Here is a 12,330-nt window from a genome sequence, read left to right on the forward strand (position 1 = left end):
GACTTGAACCTCTCGTGACTTTTCATCATCTCAATAGAAAATCTGCGGCACAAACTGGGAGGAGAGCAACATTTCAACCAGTCGAGATCTTTGTTGTGACACAGATTAAAGAGAAAACACTTGTTTTAAAATGCAGCAGGCTGCTCACCTTTGCCCTGGCTGAAGTCCAGCTGAAGGATGGTCTGAAGAAGCGAGTCAGTGTTGAGAGTGAGGTCAAAGTCGGGGCCGACCTTCGGCTCCAGGGCCCCCTTCACCCATTGGTCCTGAGATGATGTCACCCGCTTGATCAGGGCGTCTGAGATCTACACAGAAAGGTTAAAGCATCAGATGCGTGTTTACACAACGAAGGAAGATAAGAGCAGTCATTAAATATTTTCTAATATACTTGTATTTGTCTGTTAACCTGCCAGAATACGGAGCAGCCTTTTTCTGCTGGGATGCCTTCCAGCTGCCTCGCTCTATTACTTTGCATCTCATAAGTGAATATCATTAGAATTAGATCCCTGTCTGCGGTAAGAGCTTCAGTGCCCCGGGAAAGGAAAGCTAAATGAATATATTACACTTAACAGCACTCAACTGCAAAGAATGCGACTGCCAATTTTTCCGAGGCGCAACATGAGCCAAGGATTTGGAAATTCATCCTTAAGCCTCCGCTTCATTTCACGTAATTTTCTATGTCAGATTAGTATAAACTGCTGTGAATTTACAGTTGCTCCTCTGCTTGCATCTGGCACTGAATCCAGCTTTAATTCCTTAAAAGCCTCTATTTAGAATTTAGACACTGCCGACAATAAGTAAGCATATAATCAATACATTGTGAAATATTCAGAAGAAGTGGAAGCAGAGGGATCTATGCGTGGGGGGGGTTGTGTTCCTGAAAAGCAGCCTTGATCTCCATTACACCTTCCTCTTTCCCCACACTCCTCCTCACTAATGCCGTCTTTTTTCCAGTAAGAGAATACATTTATAACAATAGGCAGAGACTCATTTATTCTGATATAATTTCACAAATACATTTGTTCATTTGAAGCAAAGAGCCCAGCATGTGTTGATGTGTTTGATCAAACTCGTAATACCAGCTAAGCTTTGTTTCAAGGCTTTGTTTGTCTATCTTCTGTGTTTTTTTGCATTTTGGATTACTTCATATGAAGCTGGGCCATTGAAGCAGAAGATACTCATGTCATCTTTGGATATTAACACACTTGTAAGGCAGTTTGATGACTGGTTTAACGCTAATTTTGCCTTTTTTTCCTTCATTTGATGTCATATTTCAATGCTTTCCGTCTCTTGCACACTTGCTAACTGTATCATGTGTCATTCCTCTTCCTGCCATATGGGCTCAATCTTGCTTGGTTGTTCATCTGTTCAACATTTTTCAGATAATAATGAAGTGAGGTACACTAACTGTTGGTTTAATTGTGTCTTCAGGGATAAAAATCCTTATCTTTGAATACTCACAAACAAACAATGAATACAAACAAACTTAGACTTTATCACAGCAAAAAAGACAAATACTTCACTGTATTCTCTCTTTATCCCTCTGCTTAGTCACCTGTGAGAGACTACATTAAGAAAGTTGCAATGAACAAAGTCTCATACACACATAAGCAAAAAGACACGGTTGTCAGATACCTGCAGGAAACCACTGGGATCGTTTTCTTTGAGGACCTCAAGGCAGTACTCCATCATGCCGGTGGTCTGACGTAGCTTCATGGTGCAGTGGGTGATCTGGTCTCGCACAACCTGATAAAGACCAGACAAATCAGTTGCTGGAAGTAGTAATGCATATATATATATATATGTATATTTATATCTAACAGTGCATTCTTCTTCTTGAGATGTCGCCACACGTAGGTAGAAGGCTGATTGGCTGAAAGTTGACTCGCGTGGGAAGAGTACGACAACAACTGGATTCATTGCAAAGACGACAAAACCCCAAAACTGATAAACAACGAAGAAGCGCTGCTGATAACAGCTGTGCCAGACAGCCAGATTAGACCACAGGGAAGCTGCAAGATCCTGATCAGAAATTAACCACAAAAAAAGAAAGAAAACTGTCGACCTCGTTGGTCTCACGCAGTTCGCCTGTCCTGTACCTTGGAGGGGTACGTACCCCATCCTTCTGCTGGAGCCAGTGGCTCAGCAGACGGCCTGCTTGGACCGTTCTTTCCCCTTGTTAACCACACTGAGTCTTTAGTGGTGTCATGGTGGCATTTGTTTAGGAGGAGGGTGGTTGGGCACCTCCACCCTGCACACTTTGTGGTATAACCACTGCCACTTATTATTTTTGGCTGACAATGTAACCCAAAGGCATGCAAACCCACACAGATATCAACATACTCAGATACTACATGCATATAACGTGATGTAATCTTCCTGTGTTGCCTGTAATGTGTTCTGTCCTGCAACAAATAAAAGAAATCATTAAACTGAAAGCCCAGCTGAACCTGAAGTTACCTCACTGAGCCACATCCAGCGTCAAGCCTCCAGTATTCTGTTCTAAGGTACCAGGTTCTGGCTTTTGTCTTCTTTTGGATCTAGTCTTTAATCAGGCCATTTGCCTGTTTTTGTTGCTTCTGCATTTTGGAATTCCTCCCTTTAAAATAGTTAATATACATCAGATTGTGTTGTTTTGAGGCTCTGCAACGTTCAGGAAGGAAGAAACACGTTTGCAGTGGATTTGGAAGTGACTGAAGCAGGTGAGTCCGCGGCTGGCAGGTAAAAAGCAGGAGAAAAACTGACTGGCAGCATAATATTCTAATCCTATGATTGGAAAACAGCTGCCAAAATCCCATAAGAGTGCTGGCACACAGTCATCAGCAGTACTTCTCCAAGTGAAAGAGGGAAAAGAACAAGGTGAGGTATGGGGAGGGAAATGAGATATGGACGGTTGTCAGAGTCAGTCATTTGAGGCTAACTGAAACCAGACAAACTGTCTCGTCTTTAAAAGCCTTTTGTTCATATCTAATCAGAACCAAACCACAGTTGAACTCATCTACAGTCTTTAATCATCTCCATTATACATGTATGAAAGAAATACATCAGATTTGAAGCGTTATGTTAGAGATTAGATAGAAAACGTCTTGGACTTTGGTGAATCCAAGATAATTAATTATAGCGTTAACCAACAGACGCCTGAATGAATCAAAGAGTTAATTAGATGGAGTCTTGGTGATTAGTCTCCTCATTTGTTTGATGGTTAATGAGATCACAGTTAATTATTCACCTGTCAGCGGCAGTTTAAATTGAAAAATGAAAACCGTGGAGAGGTAAGAGAACCCCACAAAACATTTTTGGCATGTTTCGGTTTGCAAAATGTGTTTTTCCTGCACATCCTATTTTCATATATTAACTGCAACTATATTTCCTGCTGCATGCGTGAAAATGTCTGATTTAAATGTGATTTAAAGCTGTATATGTGAATAAACACAAAAACTATTTACTACGAAAAAGTTCACCATTCAGTTCACGTTGCTGAACCCTCCTCTTATCTCCTCTGTAAACATCATGAAGGATGAGGCGTGACGCCTGAGTAAATTTCACATTTATTACAATTTCTTTATGCCCTGCTGACACTTTCTGTCAGCTCCCTCCTGCAGACCTGGATGAAGGACTTTTCCAATATGTTCCACATGCATGTGAAATTAATTTAAAACGGGGGGGGGGGCATTGAAACATGTTAATACAAGCCCCTTATTTGGATATCAGACATATCACTAATAATTCCCAACACTCTGAGCCACATTTGAGTTCAGGTTTTGGGCCGACACTGTTAAGAAAAGCAGTGATGCAAGACTTTATGAACAGTTCAGATGCAGAATTAAGCAGAGAAACGAGGATATGCCTGTGGAATATTCGTAAATTCCTTCTGATGCCTCTGTTTTTCAATGTAGTAAAAGTGTAATTGTATATCTATGTCCAAAAATGGAAAAAGTGCTGTTTTCAAGGCTTCATCTTGCTGACGTCTCCCGTTGCCATGTCAACAGAGGGGAATTTGGTGGATCAGTTCAAGGAGTAACTGCATAAACTGACATTTTAAGTCAAAACACACATTTTTTTCAATTCCACACATAAATTTTACAGTTAGAGTCAGTGAAAATCTTGTGTTTAGTTTCAGTGACAAAAGCAGCGTTTGCATGTGAAGGACAGATACAAACACCAGGGTTTGTGTTTACTGGGGGTCTTAAATGTAACATCTGTGCTGTGAATTCAGCTATACTTACATTTCCCATAATAATCCACAGAGAGAGATAGAGGAGGCAGAATATCTTAAACATTTTCATTACACAGTCCACAGTGTTGGACATGCTGTTATTGATGACTTAACTCCCCTCCTGTGCATCTTTATTGTACCAAGGATAATGGTCCAGTTCATTTAACCATGCTGAGTGAGCATTTCTGATATGTTTTGTATCCTCGACTGATCTAGAACTGAATTCAGTCTCATTATTAAAAATCAAGTGCACGATTCATCAGTTTGTGCAGGATCTGTGCAGAATGTTTCATGCTCTGCTCCCTAAACTATCCTGTTGCTCTGAACAGATTTCCTGTGTTATCCTGCTTCTCCTTCATTAACTTCCCTTACAGTCATTAGATTTTGAAGCTTAAGTGGTACTATTTTTTTTTCTGGTTCGAGCTCTATTTATAGAGGCTTATTAAAAAGCTTAAATCCCTGTTTGTAAATACAGATTAATTCACATTAATTAAAGCCACCTTTTACAACACCCCAATTTCTGACTGAATTGTTCTGCACTTAAAATCTTACATGTAAGATAAACACATACTAATCTTCTCCAATTGCTGTGCCTATAAATGTTTAATAATGCAGTTACCGAAAGTGGATGTTGCTGATGTTGCAGGGCTGCTGATAATTTAGTGGAAAACCAGTTCCACATGTTCTCAGTGAACAATTTGCAACATGTCAAATACATTAAATAACATCTCCATAAATAGCAAAAATAATCCTGTTGGCAAACGTTTCATTTGAAAAACGTCTGCTGTTTCAAATGAACTCCATATGAATGTGATTTCACAGAGAAACAGTTCTACAGCTGCTCAATACATGTGTTTAATTCCAAGGCGAAGCCGGCATGTCGTTGCTTATATGAAGAGTAGCCCCAAGTCAAATCTTTACATCAATTTCTGGTCCACGTTTGCCAAATGAGTTTTCAGGATCTGGAGTTTGGTTGATGAGCCGTCTCTTCCGCTCCTCTCCCAGCTTCCTCGCACCCTGCGGCTCTTTGCCCTCTAACTAAAGCTCAATCCCCAGTCTACAGATAATGACAACAGCTGTCCTTGGGGCTTCCATCCAAACACCCTCCCTTTCCTCATCTCCCTTCCCCCGCCATGAGCCAGACGGTCAGTCGGTCGGCGGGCACGTTGAAGCTGGGCAGGCATCCATGTGATACGCTGGCATATAGGGAACCCCCAGCAGTGGATATACAGACAAAATCCATTAGGTGGCTAGACAGAAAATATTGTGGTTCAAGAGCCGATGCCAAAAATCTGTACTAAAATCCCTCAAAATGATAGTGGTTGTTTTGTGTAGCTAAGGATGTTTATTTCTGATTTGATGGTTTATATTTAAATGTTAAAGCTTTTTAGAAAATACCTGAATATGACTGAAAGTAAAAGTAGATAAAAACAGAGAGAGAAAACTCAAATATGCATGCTGCATGCATAAAGCTGGGTACACACTGTGCAACCCCTGCAAGTCCAAAAGAGACACTTCGTAGTTATATTTTACATCCAAACCTCACACAGCAGGCTCCTGACCAAAACATCTGTACACGACGTGTTGGAAGTGAGAGTGGTTTAATCTTGTGATCCAAGGCCTCTTATATACAAAACCAACATCAGGGATAAGCGGTAATACGACACAAACGGTGTCTCCTCAGGTCACCGGTGTCTGAACAAATAAATTAGAACTTGAACACACCGTGAAGGCAAATTCTAACTGCTGACCAGGATGTACGGCCTGCACCTGCGCACAAAGACATCTCAGCACAGCAGAAGAGAGAGGTAGTGCAGATAGAAGTGTAAACTTAACAGGGTGTGCTTTGTGTTTCGTTGGGACGGTCAGAGAGAGCTGGTCTCTTAGTTGGTCTTCTCTCCAAATGGATATATTTCAGAGAAAGAGTTGCTTGTTTGGAGAAATTAAGACGACAAATGAGAGTGAGACAAGGACCCAGAAGGCAGCCTGGAGCAAAATTCTTATAAATTCAGAGCATCCCACAGTGTAATTACTGCTAAGACGACATCTACAGACCTACATATACAGCACGAGAAGAGGCACTGACCCACGCAACACTGGCAGAACTAGAACCAAGTAGAGCATAGCATGACCGCAGCCTTCGATGGGCTATAAACATAAAATTTTATAATGACACCCTACTTATTCGGTTCATTTCACACAGTGTGACCTGCACTCAACTGATAAGGTTGCTGAGACCTCAGTCTGTAGGCGACTTTACATCGACAGGAAAGGAAAGAAGAGCTCTTGCTCCATATTATTTCTTTCTGAAATGTTTCTGAGCATCAAATAATAAAAAGAAGATTAAAAAGAAAAGCATTGTCATAGGTTGAAAGGTTCACAGCAAAGTATTTGTTCAGTGAAATTTCCAGGAAAGGTCCCGTGTTTTTAGATTAAACTGGGCTACAAATATTCATCTGGATCCAGCTAATGAGCCACTGCTGGTTTATAATCGGTAGAGTAATCCACTGGAAGGTTGGTTGGACAGAGATCAACCAGTCTCACCTTTAGTTTGTACTCCTTCTCCTTGGTGACTTTGGTGAGCAGTTTGGCTTTCTGCCGGGTCAGTGCCTCGATCAGAGAGTCACACTGAGCCACAAGGCAAGCTTCAAACTCCACGCCATTCTCCTGAAAACAGAAAAAACAGACAGTCAGAAGAAACATTCATTAATAATGTATTTGTTTCTGAATCTAAAGCCCCCTTTAAGTGTTTTATCAACCACATCAAATGCAGTAGTTGTGGGTATTTTTATCGGCTCCAGCTCTGATCAGCATTGATGTGAACGAAGGTGTAGATAGGGCAACAAGAGTGGGCACAGTTGAATTTTTCTCTACAGAAACACATGTTTACTGACAATAACATCTCACATGGAGGCTCGGAAACTGACAGCACCAACTCGAGGACAAAAAGAAACAAGATTGACTGATCTGTAAGACATCTGGCAGCTCACTCTCAGTTCGGCTATGTAGGTCCAGTCAAAAATAATCTAAAAAAAGGTTAATCATCTCAAAAGTCCTGGTAATCAGAGACTGTGATATGATTCAATACCAGCCCTTGGTGTTGCAGTGACAGGAATTTCCCCTCTGACGTTGTGACAGGTTTTATAGACACAGCAAACAAATACTGAAGGGAATACTGAAGGATTTAATCGGTTGGTGTAAAAAGTGCATAAAACAAACCGTCTTTGAATTTGCGCGACATCTCATCTGTTCGAATGAAGCTTCTTGAAGGTGCGAAACAAAAATAGATCTGTTGGTGGATTTTTCTTCATTCAGCAGCAAAGGGCAGCCGTTTATTACTGATATGGTAATTTACCCACCACATTTTGTTCTATTTTTGCCTCAGCGGCACAAAAATGAATATAGAGTGTCAATTATTTCAGCAGACTGCACACGCAGGCAAATTGTTCATCAGAGTTACTGTCTGTTTGTACAGCTGCCATTTTTCATCAAGATGCAACACACGAAAATACCATCCTGTCAGTTATAGTTTTGAGCTCTGATTCATCGACATTCACTGACAGTAAGCAGCTTTTTGTTTGAGTGAGGGCATCAGGTCGGCCTGACCCTACATGCAGCTGACAACATTTTCAGCTGGAAGGCATCACAAACTTACTCTCACTCATTTGGTTAGACACAGATGTCACAAACAAAGCGACTTTCATACAAATTTACATTAAATGTATACTTTTTGAACCTCTCCCTTTCTCTATAAGCAGAAAGTCCTCTATAAGCCCCCCGATAGCCGCCAATAACAACAACACAGCAGCTATGAGCTAACAGAGCTAGTACATGTTCATTCATTAATTCTTCTTAAAGTATTGGTGAAATAAAGACAGATAATGCCTTATTTAGAGGCTGCATTGTCTAAGCCCCGTTCACTCCGTTATATGGATCTCGAGGAATCTAAATATCTTACGAAGGACGCAGACTTTCACCAAACTGTTCTCGATGAGTAGATGAATGTATTTAATTCCAGAAATAAGGTCCAGTTTTAAAAATACCGGAGTTCCCCTTTAACTCCCTTTTCCTGCCTGGTTACCTCCTCCTCAGTACAAGGAGTGCAAAACATTTCCTATGAGTTGATTTGGTTGCTTTTTATAACTTGTTCCTTCACGTTTACTAAGACAGGTCATTACGTAATGTAATGTAACTGTAGGAGAGAAGGTTTCTTAATGCTCCTTTATCTTTATTTTTTACTCAACATATCAGTTGGTGAGCTTCATCCAGTTAAAGCACAAACACCGTCATCAGTATTAAGCTTTTATAACTTGAGCCAAAACCGAACTGCAGCTGAACTCTGTTGGCTGGATTCAAGCTAAGTGTGCACGAACACAGCATTATTAAAAATTCAGCCATCCCCTCCTGTGTTTCTTTTAAAAAATCATGTCAACACAGCACGGTTTACAAAAGAAATCTGTTGAGATAGAAACACAAAAGAACCCGAACACCACATGTTCCACAGTAACAGCTGACTGCATATATACAGGGTGCTAACTTGCCTTTTATTGTCCCAACTGTTGCACGTTATCTCCACTCACCACCTGAATAATTTAACTTGTCTGATAGGTGATCTCATCGTAGTCGACTTCCCCCCAATGTGCTGGTAAGGCAGCTCACTGCACCAAGTCTGTTCTCAAAGTTGATCTGACAACTGGAAGTCCGATGAATCTTGTCAAAAACCAAGGACTGTGTTTGATGATGTAGCAGTGAACTCCACAGTGGATTCTGATGCCTCCATTCTTTGATATAGTGGAGGAGAAACTGTACATTTATGTTGTCTCCTATTGCCCTGTAAACCCAGAGGGATTTGGTGCATATTCTGAGTAAAAAAATGCATTTTTCCAGTCCACACAAAAGTTACAGATTTAGAGCCCAAAACATGCGTTTGCATGTGGACGACAGGCCCCAAACACATTACAATTCAACAGGCATCATCATCGGACAGTCTGCACACATAAAACATATCGCAGCACGTTCATCAGACCCAACTGAAGCACAGTGTGTTGCTGCCTTTAGAGTTTGATCATTTCCAATCAAGCTCCCTCCCCTCGGGGATACAGTTCGAATCAGTAAGAGGATGAGAGCTCCTCAATCATACCCGTCCTCTGGTCTTTATCCGTCAATCTCTTCCACGGCTCTCTGACTTTCACAGCAAAGTAAAGCTGAGTTGTTGTTTTTTTTTGTCTCTTACTTAAACACAATCCCCTTCTTTAAGTTTAAAGGCTCTTAATGCCGGCACGTGCTGCTGTGAAGTGTTTCAGCGTGCCAGTGACTGTGTGTGTTTTGTTAGCATGACGGGCAGATGCCTCAAGAAGAGATCAGCCGGCCCGCACAGTAATGCCGTCTGCAGGGAAAAAACAAACAGTGCACACTCCTCACATTTGGAATGTACTGTTTGCTTCCTAGTTAATTGATTCAGTGGATTTTCCTACCTGCTGCTGAATGTGGAGTCCAAATGTTTCTCTGCCTGATTTTTTTGGAGCTTATGGTCCATGGAAGACAAATTTAACAGCAACTATTTCCTCTGGAAGATGCACCTTTGTCATAGTTTCATGCCAAATCATCTACCTGCCATCTGTTACTGTACTCCAGCCATATGATGACATAAATGAGGATTTTCTTTATGTTTACTGCTTGGGTAAGATGAGAGGATCAAACAGGAAGGGATGACCTGGAGTCATCACTGCCAAAATCAGACATTTAGCTTGTTGAGTCACACTCGAACACTTCCTGTCATAAAGGTTTTGCAGCAACAGAACAACTTCACACTTCTGCTTGTGAGAGATTGACAAGAACACAAGGTCATTTTAAGCTTTTGAACACACATGCTGGGATTTCTGATGGAAACGGCTCAGACAGAACAGTAGACAGATTAGGACTCTCACTTTCAGAGCATGAAACAGAACATTTCATTCAATTTGTTCTTATTTCTAAAACAATTTGTTCTTATGTTTGATGTATATTATTTGCTCAAATGCTCATCATTTTTTAGCTACGAAGCAGGATAAATGTACATGCTGAAGCGGGAGACGTAGGACGCAAATATCAGGATGTACAGATGAGAGGGCGAGACTGGTAGTAGGCAAACGATGGTTTAATAACTCAACAAAAAGCACAGCCGAGGCAGGATAAGCAGGGAACAAATAAAAGAAAGCAGCTACTGACAGACTGAACAAGCAGAAGACATCACTGAACTGGCAATGAGTGAAGTAAAACTAGGAGGATATATTCTGAGGTAACTGAAATCAGGTGGTACAGGGGGAGCAGCAAGCAGAATTAACCACGAGCATTTGTCAAACCAAGGAAATAAAACAAGAATATGGGACATGAAACAAAGATCCAACATAAACTAAATCCCACAACAAAGAAAGCTTCAAGTCACTAATCCAAAGTAAGACAATCACAACCGAAAATATAAGATTAACCCTCAGACCCTGACAGAATAGAAATACTCTACCAGATCCTGTTGGTAAAATTCCATTCTATTAAGCATTATATGCACTATTATCTGTACTCCATATATCAAGGTGCCTGAGGTCACTGCCAACCCTGTCATTTTGTTCAGAGCTGCTGTACTGTAGCACACACAACTCTGAGTAGAAATATCCAGCCTTTACACCATTACCTCCACTCAGGTTCAGCTTCAGATCATGCTGCATTATTACAATGAATTGGACTCTGATTGACTTGAATTAGATAGAGGATCACATGAGTATTCTCCTCTGGTGACTGTAGTATTTGGAGGACATCCGTATGAATCGTATTTAAAAGTATGAAAAAAACTGCAATTTGCAATCCAAACTGTGAAAAAGGAAGGCTGTCAGCAGCTTTTTATAAAGCTCAACGACGTTTAAGGTACAAAATAAAGTCTTTCAGGTCATTTTGGTGATAGGTTCCTGAAGAGTTCCTGCAGTCTCAGCTACACATAAACTCACAATACCACAAATTTTGAGGTTTTGTGTCATAATTCCTCCGTACAGAGTTAATATGTGATGTAAGGAGATCATCTGCTTCACTGTGTAGCAGGTTTGTTTTATTCTGAAATTAGGCCGTCATGTTATTCTCTGATGCACAGCTGTCAATAAACAGCTGCAGATGGGATTAATGAGAGCATCTTTTACCTGTATCTGCTGAAGCATGTTCTTGAGTAGAACCAGGAATTCCTTTGCATCTTTAGCTTTGTCGGAGACGCCGTTCAGAGCCTGGGAGAGTTGGCACTGCAGACACACAAACAGGATACCCATTAGATTAAAAAACATAGAAGAGAGGAGGAATTCAGGCTGCTTTACTCACTTTTGTGTGCTGTAAAGATTTACAGCACAAAGGTTTAAATTATTTCTTACACTCAAACAATTATGTCCCAGATCGAGTCATTTTTCATACCTTAAAATTGCATAAGAAACCACTGAAATGTTCCCACAACACCTTCCCACACTGCCTCAAATAACAGAAAAACTACCTGACGTCAGACTGACATGCTATGATCATTTAATATAAAATGTGTGGCTCCTTTCACCTCAAGACAAACCAAATGTGATGCAATAAGGCTATTTTTATCAAAGGTTTTGGTTATCTAATCAGAGCATTCTCCATAGAGACTCAGATTACTCCCGATCCTGGCCTAAAGTGTGCTGGGAACCCCTTCCACAGGCTCAGACATTGTCTTAATAGGGATTAACTTCACAATCTTGATTAGATCATCATCTGCTGAGAATACATTGGAGAAAATCTATCAAGACTCTAAAGACACTTAAGGCTAAAACAAAACAAAGATTCAAATAGATTACCAGGAATTACCAGAAACATTACTCTCTTATGCATGTTGACATTATCCCTCTAGAAATACAATGATGACATGCATGTGCAGGTATTAAGAGACTTAAAACTAAAAGAAGACTATTGTGTTTAAGTTAAAAATATAAATAGACAAAAAATTCTTAGTTTTACTTTGCTCTAAAAGCCAGAGAGCAGGGAGAGAAACTGATGGATAAAGAGAAAGAATGTATGTGATAAATATCCAAGGAAACACCCTAAAACATTACATATTGGAAAAAAAGAGTTTAATTTAAACTAAA

General features: G+C 40.4%; 1 protein-coding gene across 2 annotated transcripts in view; it reads right to left on the reverse strand.

Annotated features, from left to right (window-relative positions):
* The window catches only part of trim67 (tripartite motif containing 67), a 53,394-nt gene that overhangs the window by 13,486 nt on the left and 27,578 nt on the right, over nucleotides 1–12,330 (reverse strand). For both annotated transcript variants that reach the window (XM_072362788.1, XM_072362787.1), the window contains exons 2-5: nucleotides 11,377–11,472; nucleotides 6,758–6,880; nucleotides 1,633–1,743; nucleotides 149–302 (exon numbers count right to left, since the gene is read on the reverse strand). In XM_072362788.1, coding sequence (XP_072218889.1) covers nucleotides 149–302; nucleotides 1,633–1,743; nucleotides 6,758–6,880; nucleotides 11,377–11,472 — 484 coding nt within the window. The remainder of the gene's footprint in view (nucleotides 1–148; nucleotides 303–1,632; nucleotides 1,744–6,757; nucleotides 6,881–11,376; nucleotides 11,473–12,330) is intronic.

The sequence above is a fragment of the Leuresthes tenuis genome, unplaced genomic scaffold, assembly GCF_036924035.1.
Source record: "Leuresthes tenuis unplaced genomic scaffold, fLeuTen1.0.hap1 SCAF_13, whole genome shotgun sequence".
Classification (NCBI taxonomy): domain Eukaryota; kingdom Metazoa; phylum Chordata; class Actinopteri; order Atheriniformes; family Atherinopsidae; genus Leuresthes; species Leuresthes tenuis.